Source organism: Globicephala melas, chromosome 2 (assembly GCF_963455315.2).
Source record: "Globicephala melas chromosome 2, mGloMel1.2, whole genome shotgun sequence".
Lineage (NCBI taxonomy): Eukaryota > Metazoa > Chordata > Mammalia > Artiodactyla > Delphinidae > Globicephala > Globicephala melas.
In genome coordinates, this window is record NC_083315.2 from 35,626,238 (window position 1) to 35,648,302 (window position 22,065).

At 47.1% G+C, this 22,065-nt stretch overlaps 1 protein-coding gene across 3 annotated transcripts in view; it reads left to right on the top strand.

Annotated features, from left to right (window-relative positions):
- HOMER2 (homer scaffold protein 2) overlaps positions 1-21,812 on the top strand; it is a 93,321-nt gene extending 71,509 nt beyond the window's left edge. Inside the window, exons 4-10 of one of the 3 annotated variants that reach the window (XM_060293788.1) lie at positions 1,692-1,784; positions 6,610-6,716; positions 10,626-10,782; positions 12,816-12,926; positions 14,109-14,189; positions 15,382-15,591; positions 20,271-21,812. In XM_060293788.1, the coding sequence (XP_060149771.1) occupies positions 1,692-1,784; positions 6,610-6,716; positions 10,626-10,782; positions 12,816-12,926; positions 14,109-14,189; positions 15,382-15,570 (738 nt within the window). In that variant the 3' untranslated portion in view covers positions 15,571-15,591; positions 20,271-21,812. Of the gene's footprint in view, positions 1-1,691; positions 1,785-6,609; positions 6,717-10,625; positions 10,783-12,815; positions 12,927-14,108; positions 14,190-15,381; positions 17,851-20,270 lie in introns of those variants that run through there. The other 2 variants (XM_060293787.1, XM_030878511.2) reach the window with 2 other exon arrangements.
- The last annotated feature ends 253 nt before the right edge of the window (positions 21,813-22,065 follow it).

Consider the following 22,065-nt stretch of genomic DNA (forward strand, 5'->3'; position numbering starts at 1 on the left):
TCAGAAATAGAGTTCTCAGCAAAAGCCACAGAATTGTTGGTGGCCTTGCCACTTGGCCAGCTGTTTTTCGTTTCTCAGCAACATTTGGCTCTCTCTTGCTGTGTGACGTCAGCATTAGCTATCATAGAATGTTCTCTGTTCAAACAACGTATTGGCTGATTAAAATCAGTTGCCTTGTCAGTGACTATAAAGCAGTGATTGATATGACTGCCCTGGGATTTTAAGAATTTTTTTCTTTTAAGAAAATATTAAAACATTTTTGAAAGCAGAGAGCATAGTATAATGGGCACCCATATGCGCATCACGTAGATTTAACAGTGAACACTGTGCCACATTGCTTCATCTATTTTTATTGCTGCTGAAGTACTTTAAAGTAAATTACAGACATCGAGACATTTCACGCCTAAATACTTCAGTGTTGATCTCTAAAGAATCACATTCCCCCACAACCACAACATCATCAGCACTTCTAACAAAATTAATAATAACTCCTGGACTTCCCTGGTGGCGCAGTGGTTAAGAATCCACCTGCCAATGTGGGGGACACGGGTTGGAGTCCTGGTCCGGGAAGCTCGCACATGCTGCGGAGCAATGAAGCCCGTGCGCCACAACTACTGAGCCTGCGCTCTAGAGCCTGCGAGCCACAACTACCGAGCCTGAGCGCTGTAACTACTGAAGCCTGTGTGCTCTAGGGCCCGCAAGCCACAACTACTGAGCCCATGTGCCACAACTACTGAAGCCCATGTGCCTAGAGCCCGTGCTCCGCAGCAACAGAAGCCATTGCAATGAGAAGCCGGTGCACTGCAATGAAGAGTAGCCCCCGCTCACCGCAGCTAGAGAAAGCCCGTGTGCAGCAACGAAAACCCAAAGCAGCCATAAATAAATAAAGTAACTCCTTGGTGTCATCTTATCCAGTCCATGCTCACATTTCCCTCCTTGTTGCCCAGAAGTCTTCTACTTGGTCTGTTCAAAAGAGGACTCAGTCCTAGGCTGCACGTTGCATTTTGCTATTTTATATCTTAGGCTTTTAAAATCTAGGACTGGGCTTCCCTGGTGGCACAGTGGTTGAGAGTCCGCGTGCCGATGCAGGGGACACGGGTTCATGCCCTGGTCCGGGAGGATCCCACATGCCGCGGAGCAGCTGGGCCCATGAGCCATGGCCACTGAGCCTGCGCGTCTGGAGCCTGTGCTCTGCAACGGGAGAGGCCACAACAGGGAGAGGCCACAATAGTGTGAGGCCCGCGCACTGAAAAAAAAAAAAAAATCTAGGACTGTTCCTTTTCAACTTTTTGGATGTTTTTGTGTTTCCTGACATTGACTTGTAAGAGTTCTTGGATCTTTCAATAGGGATTATGAAGTTTTTCGTGGATTCCTTTTGCACTATAGCTAAATTTCTTTTGTTGCATTTGTATTAGGTGCTGTTAGCCAGAGGTATGTGTTTTTAATATTTCGCCATCAAATCTAGCTTCAGTATCTTAGAAATTCATTCAGATCTGACCTTGGCCAATAGTGGGTTTTTTTGGAAAAAGCATTCATTATATTCATTTCTTTTTAATCTCAAATAAAATCCTTCTTCTGGATTTATACAGGATTTATTGGCTTAAAAGGAATGCAAAATAATAAAGGTAGGTTCTGAATATCAGCCATGTGTAAGGTTAAGGAAATCCCTAATAATTCTTCTTCACGTTCAGTTTGCAGAGAAATTCCAGGAGGTGAAAGAAGCTGCCAGACTAGCCAGAGACAAATCTCAGGAGAAAATCGAGACCTCGAGCAATCATTCCCAAGTAAGTAATTTGTCCGTAAAATGAATGACTGTGATCAGTGCTTGAGACTCTGTTCCTTGTCACTTTTGACAAGAAATAAGAAATTTTCGCAGTAGGGCATTTTGAAAACTTTTTCAACTATTAGACTGCTCACAGTGAGATGAATGTGACATGTAAGAGACTCTTGAATTTTTCAGGATGTGGTGATATATTTTGGATGGAAAACGTTTGATGAGATTAGAGTTAATGCATGTCCCTGGTCTGGGATGTCCTCTGGTCACGGTTTAAAAACCAATGTCAATGGTCTTCCCTGGTAGCGCAGTGGTTGAGAGCCCGCCTGCCGATGCAGGGGACACGGGTTCGTGCCCCGATCTGGGAAGATCCCACATGCCGCGGAGCGGCTGGGCCCGTTAGGCATGGCCTCTGAGCCTGCGCGTCTGGAGCCTGTGCTCTGCAACGGGAGAGGCCACAACAGTGAGAGGCCCGTGTACCGCAAAAAAAAAAAAAAAAAAAAAAAGCCAAGGTGAAGTGTTTTCTTTCTGTGTTGGGAGGTGAGGTCTGTATGAAGGATGCTCATGGACAAATGCAGGTACCTGTGCCCATGACAGAGAAAACTTGATCGATGCCAGAGAGTCCTCGTCTGTCTCCCTATTATAACAAAGTCACGTGGGAGGTGGTATTCCAACAGCTCTGGTTTAGCCAACGTAAATGTGGCTTTGCCAGGAACTGAGTTATCTGTCTACTTAAAAGTGTGATAATTGACTAAAAGGGACCTATTTTAACCTGAAATAAAAATACCTGCCTTCCTGACATCTAGATTAGGGTGTGTAGTGGTAGGTGGAAACCTTGACCTAGTGACAGAGTTATGTGTAGAGAGACAGGGAAAGGGAGACCTGACGAGACGTAGGAGCTGGGGTCTGGGATTAGGGATAAGCATGATGTAAATGCAAGGCAGCCAGGGTTCTGCCTGCCTGGGGGTGAGGTGCACAGTGGGAGGAACAGAGATGCACTTGGAGGTACTGTGGAGGACCTGGAATTCTTCATTAGTGGACCATTCTTAATTATTTATTGTTGGATAATGGGAAGACATTGGAGATGTTTTATAGCTACCGATCAGGAATTGACATGAAGGTTGCATGCGGGTGGTGAGGAAGTCAGGGAGGAGCTGAGGGCAGGAAGATCGGAGAATGGCCAGGCCAGGCCAGCCATGGATGGATGTCGGGGCAGCTTGTGGAAAGAGAACAGGAGACATGGGCATCCTGAGCGGTCAAGATCAACACCCTAGACTTGGCCGTCAGCAATAGCTGAAGCTGAATCCTGTAAAAGATGCCCCTACGGATTTATGGAAATGAACGTGTATTAGACTTCAAGTGGGCAGGAACTTTCCTGAATCTTTGTAAATAATCTTTAATGACATCTAAATGATACTGTTAATTTAGTATACTAATTACTGTACTGAGTAATCGCTGAGGATCTGTAAAATTGGGCACTTGAAATGGTCCGTAGTCTAAGGACTTTCTCTGTGTTTTTTTTTTTGGAATGCTAAGATTATTATACAATAAGAGTTACCAAAGATATTTTGTTAATGTTTTGGTGTGTTTCTTCCTAATATAGCTTTCCAGTATATCTTGGTGTTACTCTTTTTAATCTTTTTTTAAAAAACTTATTTGTTATGATCCTTTCCTTGTGTTTTCAAATATCCCTTTTCAAAACTATTTTAATGGCTAGATAGTATTCCAGTGTTTGCATCACAACTTATTCCATTAACCTCCTATAATTTGGGACATCGATGTTGTTTCTTATTTTTCATTAATATAAATAACACCATGCTAAGCATTCTTGCACACCTTTTGTGCATTTGATGGTTTCTGCAGGATAAATTCTTGAAGTGGAAGTATTGGGTTAAGGGTAGGACTTTTTTTCTGGTCAACAATTTTTTTTTTTTGGATTTTATTTTATTTATTTTTTATACAGCAGGTTCTTGTTAGTTATCCATTCTATACATATTAGTGTATACATGTCAATCCCAATCTCCCAATTCATCCCACCACCACCACCCCCGCCACTATCCCCCATTGATGTCCATACGTTTGTTCTCCACATCTGTGTCTCTATTTCTGCCCTGAAAACTGGTTCATCTGTACCGTTGTTCTAGGTTCCATATATATGCGTTAATATACAATATTTGTTTTTCTCTTTCTGACTTACTTCACTATGTATGACAGTCTCTAGATCCATCCACGTCTCTACAAATGACCCAATTTCGTTCCTTTTTATGGCTGAGTAATATTCCATTGTATATATGTACCACATCTTCTTAATCCATTCGTCTGTCGATGGGCATTTAGGTTGCTTTCATGACCTGGCTACTGTAAATAGTGCTGCAGTAAACACTGGGTTGCATGTGTCTTTTTGAATTATGGTTTTCTCTGGGTATATGCCCAGTAGTGGGATTGCTGGGTCATATGGTAATTCTATTTTTAGTTTTTTAAGGAACCTCCATACTGTTCTCCATAGTGGCTGTATCAATTTACATTCCCACCAACAGTGCAAGAGGCTTCCCTTTTCTCCACACCTTCTCCAGCATTTGTTGTTTGTAGCTTTTCTGATTGATGCTCATTCTAACTGGTGTGAGGTGATACCTCATTGTAGTTTTGATTTGCATTTCTCTAATAATTAGTGACGTTGAGCAGCTTTTCATGTGCTTCATGGCCATCTGTATGTCTTCTTTGGAGAAATGTCTATTTAGGTCTTCTGCCCATTTTTTGATTGGGTTGTTTGTTTTTTTAATATTGAGCTGCCTGAGCTGTTTATATATTTTGGAGATTAATCCTTTGTCCATTGATTCGTTTTCAAATATTTTCTCCCATTCTGAGGGTTGTCTTTTTGTCTTGTATTGTAGTTTCCTTTGCTTTTAAAAAGCTTTTAAGTTTCACTAGGTCCCATTTGTTTATTTTTGTTTTTATTTCCATTACTGTAGGAGGTGGATCAAAAAAGATCTTGCTGTGATTTATGTCACAGAGTGTTCTTCCTATGTTTTCCTCTAAGAGTATTATAGTGACTGGTCTTACAGTTAGGTCTTTAATCCATTTGGAGTTTATTTTTGTGTGTGGTGTTAGGGAGTGTTCTAATTTCATCTTTTACATGTGGCTGTCCAGTTTTCCCAGCAAGGGGTAGGACTTTTTTTTTTTTTTTTTTTTTTTGCGGTACGCGGGCCTCTCACTGTTGTGGCCTCTCCTGTTGCGGAGCACAGGCTACGGACGCACAAGTTCAGCGGCCATGGATCACGGGCCTAGCCGCTCCACGGCATGTGGGATCTTCCCGGACCGGGGCACGAACCCGTGTCCCCTGCATCGGCAGGCGGACTCTCAGCCACTGCGCCACCAGAGAAGCCCAGTAGGAGGTTTTGAGAGCTTTTGACACACACTGCAAACATCCCTACAGAAATGTACAATTGTGACTCCCACCAGCAGTGAATGAGAGCGTTTTTCCCTCCCGTTCCCTCCCCAACAAAGCTTTGTTGATTTGACAGAAGAAAAATGTACTTTATTGGCTTTTTAAATTTTGTATTTCTTTACTAGTGAGATTAAATTTTTTTGTTTATTAATTCTATGTATTTCTTCTTCTGTAAATGTCAATTGCATGTCCTTTCCGCTTTTTTGTGTTCATTTCCAAGAACTTTATTTTTAACATGGCTAGTTTTGAATATATACAAAACTAGGCAGAACTGGGTAAATGAACCCCCATGGACCCATAGGTCAGCTTTAACAATTAGGACTCTATGACCAATGGTTTCATCTACACCCCCCTCTCCCTCCGTCTTTATTTTAAAGCCAGTCCCAGACATCATTTCATTCATAAATATTTCAGAGCGTCACTCTAAAAGTTGAGGACTCTAGGGGTTTTTTAGTATAGCAATAGTATTAGCGTTTTTGTTTTTAGTATGCATTGAAAATATTTCCCCCACGTCGTTGCTTACATTCTGATATAGCTTATGCACTTTTTTGCGATGTAGAAATTTAGTCATACGTCATTCCCTTCTTGTCTTTCCTTTGCCTTTATTCTTCTTGGAGACGAAATAAAATCTTTCTAAGATCTTCTCCAAGACCAGATGAGGTTTCACCTCCATGTAGAATGGCTTATTACAGCAAACATTTCAGAATATTCATAACATTGCTAACTAGTCGCAGACACCCATATCTGATTCCTGGTTTTTTTTTTTTTCAAATGAGTGTGTTCATCTCTCTGTAGCCCCGGGATTTTTAAGTCATCTCAGCTTCTTATACTTTTTCTCTTAACTCATTCACTGTTTCTTATTATAAAACCCTCCTCCCCCGCTTTCTTTTTCTTTTTTTTTTCTTTTGGCCATGCCCTGCAGCATGTGGGGTCTTTGTTCCCCAACAAGGGATTGAACCTGCGCCCCCGGCATTGGAAGCACGGCGTCTTAACCACTGGACCGCCAGGGAAGTCCCTAAAACTCTCCCCCTCTTTTAATCTGTGGTTTCTGTCCTGTGTTATTTAAGGAGATCAGGTATCCGGGCTTGTTAGGTTTACCTGTAAAGTTTGAGTGAAAAGGTTCTGCGTAACGGCCCTGTGTGCTGTCTTGTGGGTAAAATGCACGGACTGTCTGGACTCCAAGTGGAGTCTCCACGGATGGTCTTGTTATGAGTCTGTGGACTTGTCAGTCTTTGCTGCGTTCTGGTTGGATGCGTTGGTTCTCCCACACTCATAACCGCACAGTTCCTCATCATGCCTGATTTGCTTCCGCTGTGAGGACAAGCGATAAGGTGTGCAAGTGATTCAGTCTGGCCAGGAATCTGGGTGTGAAACCCCATCTTCCACTCAGGCATCCAGCATCAACGGAACGGACGATGAAAAGGCATCTTCAGCGGGTCCTGCCAACACACACCTCAAGTCTGAGAACAACAAGCTGAAGATCGCTCTGACACAGAGGTGAGCATGTTCAAATCCAGGTGCTGTTGTCTCCCAGGTCAGCACTTCCCTGCAGCCTTTCCCACTGGGCAGGGTTTCAGGAAGTTGGGAAAGGAGACTGGGTCCTGCTCAGAGCGTCCGGTCTTGACTCCTGGCCAAAGGAAGACCAGCTGCCTTCATGGTTGTTCTCTGTGCACATCAGCATCTATGTGTGTGTGTGAGAAAGAGAGAGGTATCCCTGTGCTTTTTTTTTTTTTTTTGCCATGCCACGAGACTTGTGAGATCTTAATTCCCCAGCCAAGGATGGAACCCGGGTCCCCTGCAATGGAAGCATGGAGTCCTAACCACTGGACCACCAGGGAAGTCCCTGTCCCAGTGCTTACGTTTCATGTTTTTGGGGGGGTGGCCCGTGCCATGCGGCATAAGGGATCTTAGTTCCCCAACCAGGGGTCAAACCCGTGCCCCCTACATTGGGAGTATGGAGTCTTAACCACTGGACAACCAGAGAAGTCCCTGTTTTGGTTTTTGAGAAGCCAAATTTATCATTTATTCATATATGATAACACTGAAAAACATTAAAACCTAAGAAACTATCTTGAAAATAAAATAAAATCTCACAAAAATCAGTAGCTTTTCTAGATACAAACAAACATCACGTAGACTATATATTTGAAGAAGAGATTTCCTTTACAATATGAACTAGAACCATAAAATACATGGGAATAAACTTAAGAAATGTACAGGATCTTTGTGAAGAAAACTCAAATGATTTTGAGGGCCATACATGAAAAATTCAACAAATAGAAAAAGTCTATTGGGAAGTGGTAGGAAGCCTCAATATTTTAAAAAGTATCAATTTCCCTTAAATTGATCTACAAATTTAACACAACCCCCATGACGATATCAACAAGATTTTAACTTTTAATGACTATACTAGCTGTGCTTGTGTTTTCCTTGTTTTTTGTTTGTTTGTTTGTTTGTTTTTTGCAGTACGCGGGCCTCTCACTGTTGTGGCCTCTCCCGTTGCGGAGCACAGGCTCCGGACGTGCAGGCTCAGCGGCCATGGCTCACAGGCCCAGCCGCTCCGCGGCATGTGGGATCTTCCCGGACCGGGGCACGAACCCGTGTCCCCTGCAGCTGCAGGCGGACTCTCAACCACTGTGCCACCAGGGAAGCCCTGTGCTTGTGTTTTCATATCTTGAGAATGTGGCCTGTTTCCCAAAGGCTAGGCTGGGTCTCACGGTGTAAGGCTGGCCCCATGAGCACCTTCAGAACTGCTGTCTTTGGGGGTCATTCTGCTCACCTGGCAGGGGACTCGGCCGGCTTCCCCCAGCCTCTCTGTGGCTGAGAAGCTGCTTTCCTCAGACCTGCCCCGTGTAAGAACTCTATCATATTAATTCCTCCATTTTACAGGTAAGGAAACTGAGTCCCAGGTGGTACAGTGAGTCCTTGCCCAAGGTCACATGGCTGGTAAATCTTCCCAGAGGCACCCACCCCTGCAACCCAGCCAGCCTGACCAGTGCATGGAGCTTAATTCCTGTGATCTGACAGAAATTAAGGAATTTCAGAAAGAACATAGGACCCGTAGATTCAGCCACTTTCTTTGGACCCTGGGTTTTGTCAGATACGTCAAAGGACAGAACTGTGACCAGCCTCTTTTACTCATCAGGTGATCTTGAAGACTATTTTTGGTTGAGTCATGGTGGGCTGCCTGGATGAAAACATTCCACCCCTAAAAATAAATGTTTTTAAATCCCACTTGAATGGACGAGTGAATTACAGGAATGGGTGTGAAGCCATTTCCCAGAAATCAGCTCAATCATTAACTCTGAAATTAATCACATAATAATATTTTGCTATGTTTTCAGTCTGTGGTGTTTGAAACCAAAAGTATATATGTTCCAATCACAGTTCTAGGACCTTGAGGTGGATGAAAGATAATGCAGATTATTAAAATACAGTTGTATTTACTTTTTAAAAAATTAAAAGAAAAAAAAAGAAGCCTTTAGAGACACAACTCCCCTCAGCCAGGCGGTATTGATTAGAAGCCAAAAACTTTTTTTTTTTTTCAGAGTGGTTAAGTCTGAGGTGGTTTTTTTTTGTTGTTAATTAATTTTTATTGGAGTTTAGTTGCTTTACAATGTTGTGTTAGTTTCTGCTGTACAGCACAGTGAATCAACTATACATATATCTCCTCTTTTTTAGATTTCCTTCCCATTTAGGTCACCATACAGCACTGAGTAGTGTTCCCTGTGCTATACAGCAGGTTTTCATTAGTTATCTATTTTATACATAGTAGTGTATATGTGTCAGTCCCAACCTCCCAATTCATCCCACCCCGCCACCCTCACCCCCTTGATAACCATATGTTTGTTCTCTACGTCTGTGTCTCTATTTCTGCTTTGCAAATAAGTTCCTCTCTACCATTTTTCTAGATTCCACATATAAGCGATATTATGTGATATTTGTTTTTCTCGTTCTGACTTATTTCACTCTGTATGACAGTCTCAAGGTCCATCCTCGTCTCTACAAATGATCCAGTTTTGTTCCTTTTAATGGCTAATATTCCACTGTCTGTATGTGCCACATCTTTATCCATTCCTCTGTCGATGGACATCTAGGTTGCTTCCATGTCCTGGCTACTGTAAACAGTGCTGCAGTGAACACGGGTCTCCAAAACAGGAAACAAAAGCAGCGTTGAATGGGACCGGCAACTGAGGGCAACCTGATTCCAGTTTGTTTTTTCGAACTTCACTGATCACAGAGGGTTATCATGTGGTTTGGTGATAATGTGAAGGGGTCCCTCGGACCTGAGGTGACCTAGGGTCGGCCAGGGCTCCCTCACACATCCTGCGGTTGGAACCCCAGTTCTTCTGCCCTCAGGGGACTCCCAGCCCCTGTCTCCTCTGTCCTCAAGTCCTCAGCTCTCAAATCTGGACCCAGACTGTTCGTTTAAACCTGGGGTTGTTGGGCTCCAGAGAGGAAGTGTCAGGAGCTTGTTGAAAGTGTCCGCCGCTTTCATGAGAGTGTCAGAGGGCCCAGGGTCCACCCCAGCACTTCAGAACCTACATCCCTGAGGTTCATTTCAGGAAGGAACGGACATGGGGCAGGAGAGAACCGTCCTGCGGCCAGGGGTCAGTAGGGAGCAGACGGGGAAGGGGTCTCTACCACAGTCTGTGGCTTCATTCTTAGTTTCTTTTTTTTTTTTAATTGAAGTAGAGTTGATTCACAATGTTGCGTTAATTTCTGCTGTACAGCAAAGTGACTCAGTTATACATATATATATATATATATAAAATTCTTTTTTATATTCTTTTCCATTATGGTTTATCCCAGGACGTTGAATATAGTTCCATGTGCTATACAGTAGGACCTTGTTGTTTATCCATTCTGTATATAATAGGTTGCATCTACTAACCCCAAACTCCCAATCCATCTCTCCCTCAGCCCCTTCCCCTTTGGCAGCCACAAGCCTGTTCTCTTATGTTTGTGAGCCTGTTTCTGCTTCATAGATTAGTTCATTTGTGTCATATTGTAGACTCCACATAAGAGTGATACCATCTGGCATTTGGCTCTGTCTGACTTACTTCCCTTAGTATGATAATCTCTAGTTGCACCCATGTTGCTGCAAATGGCATGATTTCATTCTTTTTTATGGCTGAGTTCATTCTAAGTTACATCTCTTCCTTCTCTGAGAATTCTGTTCTCTTCTGAAGTGATGCCTTGAGAAAATCACCCAACAAGGCAGCATGTTCCCACTAAAGGGAGGTGCCAGGCCCGCTCAGCACGTGGTTCTCGCTGCCAGGCCACCGGCGGGAGAGGGTGTGGCCCCGAGGCATGGGCTGAGGGGGTGGCCGGGTGCCCCCTCCACAGGGCAGCCGGGTGGACGGTGCCCACCCTCCCGGTCACCGCCTGGCCCCCGCCCTGCAGCGCTGCCAACGTGAAGAAATGGGAGATCGAGCTGCAGACCCTGCGGGAGAGCAACGCCCGGCTGACCACGGCACTACAGGACTCGTCGGCCAGCGTGGAGCAGTGGAAGAGGCAGTTCGCCCTCTGCCACGACGAGAATGACCGGCTCCGGAACAAGGTGGGGAGGGCCGGGGTGGCCGTGACCTTCCTCTCCCCACTGCCTCCCGCTTGGCCTTCGGTCCCATGTCCCAGGGGCAGGAGGAAGACCCGCTGCTTCTCCCTTTGTCCTCCCCTCCGCCTCCCTGCCTGCCTTAGTGGGAACGCTACTATGTACAGAACTGACTGATTACCTTTCCTGAACCAAGTTTTAAAATTGCAATCGCAAAGGAGAAGAGAAATCAATGGGAGATTGCAGCTTTGTCTCTCGCAAAGATCACCCTCTGATGCGAGCTGTGGGTTGGCCTTTCGTGGGTGGCCTCCCTCTGGCATTTTCTGTGGTTCCATGATCTTCGGTAGAGAAAAGGGATCCAAAGGGTGAGTGAAGAAAATAGATTCAGGAGATGGTGAGGCGTGATTGCTCAGAAACCCTGCTTCCCTGCAAACTGCTCTTTCTAAAAATGTGAGATAGGCAGCAAGGAAAGAAATACGGCCCTTGATGTGTGAGGTGGGCGGATGCGGACGGGCCTCGTGTGCCTTCTACCCTCCTACCCTGACATGGGGGCTTTTCAGTTTTTTTCAGAATTCACCCACGCCCTTCCCTGTAATTAGTCGCTCATGCTCTGCTGTTGGGCTGAGTTGATGCGGTTGTTTTAGGGTTCCCAGGTGAGGTCCTGGGGTTGCTGTGCTGTTTTGCTGGTCAGCACTTTTATCCCACAGTCGGTGAACACAGTCTGCTCCGTAAATGCAGGATTTCAGGGTACGGGTCACATTGAGATTGGTACTCGCTCCCCTTGCCCCCCGTTTATAACCCGCCCACCCGTTCTGAGTGGAGCCCCTGGAAACCACTCCCCTACTTCACGTCTTACTTCGGAGCAGGTGGCATGTGAAACTGCCTCGTGTCGTTTTTTCATAAAGTGCTGATGGTGAGGGGCGCAGGCCAAGTGCTGACTCCGCACCTTCCCTTCTGAGGCTGGGCTCATCTGCTTGGCAGAGGGATTGATTGCCCTTTGTTTCTTTTTTCAAGGGCAGAGCTGAGTTTCTCACTTCGCGTCTGAGTGTAAGAACCAAAGAGCCGTGCGGGGTCGGGGGGGTGGGGCGTGGAGGAAGTGCGTGCAGTGGAACCTACTCCCTGTGCGGAGCGTCAGCTTCCCTGGGCGGGAAGCACTGGGAACTTGATTCCCAGGGCGCGATGTGGACGTTGGTGGGATCTCCGGCAGCTCCTGTGGCTGGAGGTTCAGATCCTGAGGGCTGGTGCAGGTCACCTCTAAGAACTGTCCTCATGTTGACCACCTAGTGCCCTGCACCCTGAGGACTGCCGCTGCCTGCTTGTGGGGAACCCCATCAACACGGTGCTCTTGTGTTACTTGCTGGTTACACCCCTGCCGTCCACTCTGCACCCATGTTTTGGCCCCTGGGAAATGCCCAGTGTCAGAGGTGTCAGGCTTGGGAAGGAGAGAAAGATGCACTCTGGGGATGTACCTCAGCCTGCACTTGTCATCTCTCCAGGAAGAGGCCCACGGGCCAGGCCCCTTCTGCGTGCATCAGTGGGGAAAGGTCATCTTGACTTAAAACGTTTGAAATGTCATTGAGCCCCAGTTGGTAGCCACTGTCCCACAGAGTTGCTCGGTTCTCTACCCTGCTCGCTTAACCCCTTGAAAAGCAACAGAATCATTCAGGGCATGATTAAAATGATGTGACAGTCATTCTGCGAAGAAGCAGATAGATTCATGGGACGTCTGGCCCCGACTTGTGACAGATCCTTAAAGCAAACCTAAAGCTACCGTCCTGTGACTGTGAGAGAAAACCAGAGGCCCAGAGCATACTGAAGCCAGGTTTTGTGACTTCTGTGGCTTTGTTGGTGTTAAATGAGGGCATCCTGTGCCCGCAGGAGCAAACAGCCCAGGGGGAGCCCCGTGGGGTTTGTCTGTAGCCACAAGGAAAAATTTATAAGTGGGTTAATTTATGGTTTACTTTAAAAGAGCTGTGGTGATCTTTTGTTTAATGACTACAGTAAACTGGCATCCCTGCTTTAACATGTGATATTCATTAAAGATTGACGAGCTGGAAGAGCAGTGCAGCGAGATAAACAGAGAGAAGGAGAAGAATACCCAGTTGAAGAGAAGAATTGAGGAGCTGGAGTTGGAACTCCGAGAAAAGGAGACGGTGGGTCGTGGGGCTCCGAGCGGTGCTGCTTGGCGTCCCCTGGGCCTTGGCGGGTGATCTCCACCCAAGGACACGGCAGGCAGCTGTGGGGCATGTGACCGGCCCTGGCAGCTGCCCGGACCTCAGCACAGAGACAGAGCCAAAAGCTACACCAGGGCACAGATAGTCCAGAGCAAAGGCCTGACCATTACCCCCCGCAGCCTCCTTGTTGTACTTATTCTATAGTCAGCCGCTCAGGTCCAAGAGGGAGCTGAACATTTGCAAAAGCACTCGGAAACTTTCACAGGTGGTCTTTTATCAGAAGTTGCGTTCTGCCGTCAAATTAATGCAGCGAGAACCCCCTGTCACACAGTCATTTATTTTCTGGGGGACGGGACAGCTAAGTACAGCAAGTCCCCTACCCACGAACGAGTTCCACTCCAAGAGTGCACTTGCCTAAGTCCAGTTTGTTCGTAAGTCCAACAGAGTTAGCCTAGGTATGCAGCTAACACAATCGGCTGTATCCTACTGTACTGTAATAGGTTTATCATACTTTTCACACAAATAATACATAAAAAACAGACACAGAAACCAAAGGAAACGTTTTTAACCTTGCAGTACAGTACTTTGAAAAGTAGAGTAGTACCAGCTACATCACTGCTGCTTCTACGCTTGCTTCCGGACATCCTGGGCATGAAATAAAGACACTGTACTACTGTACTCTATACGGTACCGTACAGTAAAGTACACAAACGCGCAACCACTTGTCGAGGATGCACACACGTGACGGTGTACACCAGACACGTGAACTGACTTACATGACTGGACATGTGGACGCACATTTGCATCTTTGAAAGTTCGCAACTTGAAGGTTCATATGTAGGGGACTTACTGTATGCAGAGGGTGGAGACCATGGGCAAGTTACCAATCCTCTCTCAGCCTCGGTTTCCCCGTCTACGAAACAGGAATCATACTTCTCTTTTCATGGTGGTGTTCAGCCTTCATACATTAATTCATGGAACATACTCAGCCTTTAGAATTACCTCGTGTGTTAAGTATAACATCATCGCCATTATTATTTACGCAGACAACACAGGTTCCAAAAGCTGCTTCCATTATTGTATGCACGAGTTGGGGATTTTCAAGAATACATTTTATCTGACTTGCTTTCACATTCTTTTTCCAATTTCTGTCTCCTGTAGGAGTTGACAGACCTCCGAAAACAAAGTGAAATCATACCTCAGCTCATGTCAGAGTGTGAATACGTCTCTGAGAAGTTAGAGGTAAGGGTGGGGAGCATGTCCACCTGGGCTCAGATGAGAAGGCATCCACTGTGTTACCCATTTCTCCGAGGCCTCTCCCTTTCACGCCTGGCTTGGTAAAGAAAAGAGACTTTGTATTCCTAGAAAGCCAGCGTAACTACATGCCAGATGCCAGCTTTCCTCCCGGGTGCAGACTCAGCAGTGTTTGTCTTCTGTTTTCTCCACTTATACGAAGGTGTCCTGTGCATAACCATAGTGTAGGTGACTGTTTCCTGCCCACAGAAGTCCCTACAGAACCACAGAAGGGTGCAAAGCAGGGGACAGAAAGGAGGGCTGAGAGCCTAAGATCCAGGGGCTATTGCACCTCCCCAGCCAGTGACCTTGGACATGACCTTGGACAGCCCCCCCCACCCTGCCCCCCCACCCTGCTGGCTTCAGATTTCTGATCCACCTGCTGCATTTCTGAAGGAGCATTTTCAGGTCCTCCTTCACCTCCGAGGTTCTCCTCACTTCGAGAGCTCTTTGTTCAGGTATACAACCTTGGTATTAGTAACTGGTTCTTGTACACCCATTCAAAAATTCTCATTTTATGCCCGTAAGATGAAAGCTCTTATTTGGACTCACAGCGGTCCCGCCATTGGGAGCTTCAACGTCTCCATGGCAACACCACGGGGACGGACAGAGCACAGACCTACTGTCCCTGCGTCTGGCACGGCCAGTCCTCCCTCGCTGACGGCCAGAGGCTGGCCTGGGGCCAAGGAGACCTCGCCTTCTCAGTGGAACCGGGAGAAACAAGTCACTCTTCCATTTGTGCTATTTCTCACTCTCTCCCAGAATGGAACCCAAAGGGGGCCTCTGCTGACCACACTGGGCTTGGGGCTGAAAACCCCATGTGCTGGGATTTCAGGCTTCCTCTGCTGGGCACTTTGTGAAAGCATCACTTAGCACCAGGCTCCCTTGGGCAGGATGCTGAGTTCTGTGTTCTCTGTGGGGGCATCGTATTAAGGCGAGATGCTGGCCGTTGGTACCTCTGCCAGAGAACAGCAGGAAGGAGGGGCACACACCTGATGCCAGGGGGGTGGGGGCAGGACACTTAACACTTCCAGGGAGGCAGGCCCGCCCGAGGGGGACGGACAGTCTGGCTGTCTCAGGTCTCAGCGGGGCTCCTCCCGCTCTGTCCCCAGACCCTTCTTTCTCTCTCGCTTTGCTTCAGGCGGCAGAGAGAGACAATCAGAACCTGGAAGACAAAGTGCGCTCCCTGAAGACGGACATGGAGGAGAGCAAGTACCGCCAGCGCCACCTGAAGGTGGAGCTGAAGAGCTTCTTGGAGGTGCTGGACGGGAAGATCGATGACCTGCACAACTTCCGCCGGGGCCTCTCCAAGCTGGGCGCCGACAACTAGGGCTGCGCGTGAGTCCCCAGGGTGTGTGTGACACAGAGTAGCACTAGGACGTCCTCCCGTTCACGTGGCTTCTGTAAATGCAGGCGCGGTTTGTCACGTTTCCAAACCAGGGGTGCCGTCCACTCTCTCCTCTCCAGAATAGAAACCTCCCCTTGCTTCTCTGGCCTTGCGAGGTCATGGACAACTGGACGATTCTGACTCAGGAATCCAGAACTAGGTCTACCTTAAACATTTACGCAGTCAGGGCAGGGATGTTTATAACTTTCTTAAGGGCTGTTGCAACCATATGAACTGGAAAAGTATTTTCTAATTCAAGTATGAATACCCTTTCCAACTCCTGTTTTTTTGAGTAGCGTTCAGAGTGTTCGAATGTTCACCAGGCACCAATGCGTGGGGCGTGGTGATAGCAGTTTTCCTCTCAGTATATACAGAGATGCTTTAAAGCAACCACTGAGTAGAGACTTGTCCCAAGAGAGAAAACGCACTTCTGGTGGAGGCGTTTTCTGGCAGGGGAATCGCCTGCATCCACTCCGCCCACTTCCACCCGCCCCCAGTTTGTAGGGTTGCGACAATGTTCCTTTTCTTGGTTTTAATTTCTGAGCAGGTTACTGTGCTGTGGGGACAGCATGCAGCGAGGGTGCCTAGCACAGTGCCTGGCACAAAGTAGGTGCTTAATAAATATTTGTTCATTTAAACGTATAAACAGAATTTAGTGTTTTCATCACATCCTCATCAAGCCCCTGTTGGACAGTCCACCGTCCTGGTGCACTGGGTTGTTATCAGGCATGTATGTGACTTTGTGGACAGACTCGTGGGTTGGCTCAGGTGGCCCTGGGGCCAGGAGGGTGGCGGTGGAAGCAGCAGGAGCTGGTCTGAGGCCCCCCCCACCAGCAGCCCATCCATGGTGCTCTGCCCCTGGGGGCCTCTGACACTGAGATCACCCTTCCTTTCCAGGAGTGAGGCCTGTGGCCTAGGGATTCTAGGACCACTGACTGTCCCTGGTATAGGGGCTGCCCAGGGCTTGGGATCTAGGGTGGGATCCTCTGTTGGGTTTAGACAATTGAAAAAGAAATCACACAGGCCTGTGAGGGAAGGAGTGGGCTCAAAGTAGCTGAGCCTTGGCCTTAGAGGAGTTCTGCCCAGGTCTGCCTCCCCCTGTTCCTGCTAAGGAAGGGACCAGAGCCATGGACCTCTTCTCTCTTACTGAGTTTCTCAGTGGGGCCAGTGGACATTTCATTTGCCCCATGCATGGCAAGATGGTCTGAATCCCTGGCCGTCGGCATTTCTAAATCCCTTTGAAGGAGGGGGAGGCTTTGCCGCCCCCTTACCTGCTTTGAGGACCACTAAGAGAACTTCCCCCTCTAGAAGGATTTTCTCACGCATTAGAATTGCTCCCTGCTGAATTGTTCAGATAAACAATAAAATAGCCTGAGGAGGTGGGTAGGGTACACACGGATGTGACCCGGGCCCCAGGGTGACTTTACAAGTCCTGCTGCTCTCTTTCGTGTAGCTGAGACCATCTCCCTGAGCAGGGAGGTCTTCTTTAGGATGGGGAAAGCACCAGGACATGTAGGGGAGACCCGCAGGCTGAGTGGGGCAGCTCTGGTGGAGTTCACTGGGCTGGTGGCAGATGGAAATGGAAAGCGTGGTCAGCCCTCCTGCTGATTTGTGACTGGGCGCTGCTGGCCCTGCCCTTTCCCTGGAGCTCCAGATGGCTCTCAGGACAGTGGTCGCAGCTCTACTGACCTGGAGATCAGAGAGCTGGGCTGGCCGTGAGTTGGCCTTGTGGCCCAGCAGGGGCTCAAGAGGATTCTTCTCAGGCTAGGCCAGTCCACCTGCCCAGGAGCAGCAGACACTGGCATTCTGAAACCTCCGCTTGGGTCTTCTGATGCCCACCACCCCTGTCTATGCGGCAGCTTATTCATCCAGAAGGAGCTGTCTTGACTGACTGGACATGCTCAGGTGACGTATTCATCCGAGGATAGAGTTGTCAAAGCTGCTTGCACATTCCGGGCAGTGACTGGAGAAACTAGTGGCAGCAGTAGAGCCATTACCACGGTGGGCTGCTGTGTCCCTGTGCAGTTGAGACCCATGACCCCCGCTCACCAACCGTGGAAGAGTTTGGTGAGCGCTTGTAGGCAGTAGGTGAGGAGCTGAGAGCCCCACGCTATGTGGCCCCAGCCAGCTTTACACCATGCAGCCCCGGAGCTAAGAGCAGTAGGGGCTCCTCTAAAGGAGAAGCTAAGTTGGGCTCAGCAGGGAAAGCACACCTTTACAAAAGCCCTGGACTTTCAGTTCCTTCTGCTTTTCTCTAAAGGTCTTAAGGTTTCTTCATTTACTTTCTTTTAAAAAAAAAAAAAAAAAAGGCCTGGGGACAACCTAGACAGTCTGTCGAGAGGCTAGCCCTGTCTAACAGCCTCGGGATAGAAGGAGAATGACCCTCTGAATTCATCCCAGTTTCCCTTGAGCCAAGCCCTCATTTGTTAGGACGTCCAGCTCCAGTCTCAGCACTGATGCCCTTTGGTTGGCGTGATCTGAAGCCAAGTGCAGGCAGGGCATAACCCTTGCCTCACAAACACCCCATCCCAGTCGTGCTGCTGGAGGATTTAGAGCTAGGACTGCGTCTTTGTTTCCAAGTGATGTCTCCTGATTTGACATCTCCAAGACTGGCTGCCTGAACCTCAATTAGCTTTTTTTTTTTTTCCTCTGCATCTGTGAAACCTGGGGCCTAAAAAAAGCAACGGAAAATTTGGAATCCTTTAACCATAATGATCCTTAAAAATAATTTTCATTCCAAGTAAAGACCCACTGGATGCGTGATACAGTTGAGAGCGGCAAGGGGAGATAAAGTCTTCCTAGTGCCTCGGGAATAGAAAACCACCTGAGTGACAGGCTGGGACAGTGTGGTCAGGCCTTGAAAGAGAGCCAGCGTCCACATGAGACCCAGAACTTGTACACTCCCTCCCTTCCACGCTCCCCTGCATGCCGTCACTTTAGACCTCAGCTGGGTGAGAGAACGGGGCAGAGATCATTCCCCATTTTGCAGCGGAAGCAGAGACAGGTGACTCACCCTGAGTCACCCAGCTAGTGAGCAGCAGCGCGGGCTGCATCTGGGTCTCCTGAACCCTGGTCCAGTGTCTTTCTGCGAGTCATGCTCTCTTCTCCCTTTAGTGACCTTTGGGTGCCAAGAAAAAAAAAACTCTCTTGTGTCCTGATAAGAGCACATTGCAGTTATACTGTTTTAACATATGTCCCCAGCAAATGACAACTTATAAATGCATGAATCAGAATTACATTTACATTCATTACAGCAGTAAGTTCCACTTTTGAATGATTCTGCTTTTGTAGGGATCTTTCCAAGAGATTGTTGGTTAAAATGATGTTGGTGCTTTGAGAGGCCAGAGCGATGAGACACATTTTGAGTTCTTTGTTGATGGCTTTTGTGGAGGCAAAGCAGTTTGTTCAAAACAAGCAGGAGGCCCCCAAATGGCAGAGCAGTAAACAGAGTGATGGCGGGGCAGGTGGGGTGTGGGGGGATTGCCCATCACTGCCCAGCCCCTTCCCAGACAGGAGCCAGCACTGGGGAGGGAGCAGACCAGCCAGTGGTTAGAGCAGGTTGAGTGGCACCTGACGGGCCCCGGGAGGAATGTCCACAGCGGGTAGTTGGTCTCCATCCTGCAGTCTCATCATAGACATCTCTAGACTTGGGCGGCCCACGGGCACAGCCTGGACGGTGGTTGGCTAATGCCTGGCCAGTATTTACTATATTTGACATAAAACATCAAATAAAGGGTGTGGGATATAGTGCTACTCAGAGGCGTCACGATCGGCCTGTTGTAAAAGGACTCCTTTTCTATAGGCAAGACTGCTTTTCAATAGAAATCGGGGGCAACTTTGGGTGAGAGCCAACGCCAACCACAGGGAGTGCCAGGGACGTCAGATGTGGCCAGGTGTGCCCTTAGAAGGCAGGCAGCCAGGATGGGACTTAGCAGAGGCGCTTGACAGAGGTTGCCCTTTAAGACAGAGCCGGCCGCTGCATTCTGCTCATTGCTGAAAGTGGCTCTTTGTGCCATGTGTCCATCTAAAAGCTATGGGTTCTTTTATTCACTCGAAAGATCACTGGATTTTGAAGCACTGGTGATTTAAACTAGAAGCCTGCAAATCAGCATCCATATATATTCTTAAATGACATGCATGGTTTAAAAGAATTCCAATTTCTGCATACATAGTTTCCCCCAAATAAATATATATTCTTGGGATGGTGGGGGTGACGGCATGGAGAGAGAATCCTGTATAGAAATGTGTGTTGTTTTACGTGTCTTTTTCATACACCTATCTCAAGAATATGGGTTTTTCCAGTTCCTCTTTAAACACCAGCCAGGAAGAAGGTGATTATGGTAAGACTTTGGCAGCCAGATGATATGGTCTAGTGAACTTTTGGAGTGTGTGTGTGTGTGAGTGTGTGTATATGTGTGTGTGTGTGTGTGTGTGTATGTGTATTGGGGGAGGAAGCAGCAGGGGGAAGCAGGAGAAACGACAAGGAAGGGTTTTCAATTAAAAAATATACGTATAGCTAAGAGGAGTCTTTAATAATCCTGGCGGTGATGTTATATGTTCTGGAATCCATCTTTGAGAAGAGCTTGTGGGTCTTTTGTTTTGTGCGGAATTGTACAGTGCCCTACTCTCTTTGACGAATGCAGAGCCTTGTGAAGAGTGCCCCCACCCCCAGGCCACACAGACCCCGGGTGCACCTGCCAGGAGCCCAGAGAAACCACGGTGGAGTCCAGACTGTGGGACATTTTGGCGGATGACTGACAGGTCCAATGATATGCAGCTGTGGGGAATGTGTCACTGTTCTTACCCTATGGACCACTTTTAATATAAAATCCTGACTTTAAATAAATTGTTGTAGCAATGTCTTATGGTGTGACAGACAGTTAGGCACTTCTTGCATCAAAGGTAAGAATTTAACGATTAGCATGAGGTGGATAAATGGACTCTCCCAAGAATACTGTTTTTTTTGTTTCTTTTCCCTTTTCAAATGCCTTTTTGGTACATAAATAATATATACTTTTCTAAGAAGAAATGAAAAAAATCACCTGTTATTACACCATCTGATTATAACCACTGTTAACATTTTGGTATATATCTTTTCAGACTTCTTTTCTATGCATCTATAGCTGTTTTATTACTTTTTTCATGAGATACAATCATATTATACATATACTGTTTTATAACTTGCTTTTTTCCCTTTTAACACTATATTGTAAATATATTTCTATGTCAGTAAATATGTAACAGCATCATTTTTAACATCTGTGTATGTTGTACCTTGGGTACTTGTTTCCAGTTTTATACTGTTGTACTCAAGGATATGACGGAAATCCTTTCTTCTAACACCTTCATGTACGTTTCAGAATATTTACTTAGGATAACTTGCTAAAATTGGACTTGCTGGCTCAAAAGTGTAATGGGTGCTACAAGCACTGCTCTGTCTCCTCCTCTCCCTCCTGGGCACACAGGAGATGCCACTTACCAGCCCCTATAGTCACTCAGGGTCCTGGTGCTAATGCTGGCCAATAAAGTGTGAGCAGAAGTGACATGTGCAACGTCCAGGCTGAGACTGTGAGATGCCCCCATGCAGGTCTCCAGTCTTTCTGTTGCCTTGCGCCACAGGTGGTGATGTCCCAGTGCTGGAGCCTATGTCAGCTGGAGCCTTTGTCAGCCTGGGTCCCTGAGTGACTGTGTGGAGAGCTCCCCTTCTCCCGTCATGACACCCCCCTCCCCACTTGTGTGGATTTGTACTGTGAAGAACGAATAAACCTTAAGTGTTACACTATTGGGATGTCAGGGTTATTTTGTTACTGCAGCATAACATATACTGACTAACAAAAAGGTACGCACATGTTGGGGACTTTTAATATATCTTGCCTCAAATTGCCTTCCAGAAAGATGATACCAAATTATGCTCTCACCAGCAATGTGTGAGAATGTCCGATTCCCCTCTTTCACACTGGTGTTCCCATGGGGACTGGGGGGGCTAGTTTTGATATGCATTTTTTTGATGACAGTGTGACCCTCCTCACCAACATATTTATTAGACTATATTCTTTTGTCATTTACCTATTCGTCTTCTCTGGCCAATTTTCTCACAAGGTGTTTGTGTGTCTCATTGATTTCTAAGAAGTTTTTTTTTCCCTATAAATATTATTTTTTAAAAGTTGCATGTATTTGGGGCTTCCCTGGTGGTGCAGTGGTTAAGAATCCGCCTGCCAATGCAGGGCACACAGGTTCGAGCCCTGGTCTGGGAAGATCCCACATGCTGCGGAGCAGCTAAGCCTGTGCGCCACAACTACTGAGCCTGTGTGCCACAACTACTGAAGCCCACACACCTAGAGCCCGTGCTCCACAACAAGAGAAGCCACCACAATGAGAAGCCTACACACTACAAGGAAGAGTAACCCCTGCTCACCGCAACTAGAGAAAGCCCGCACA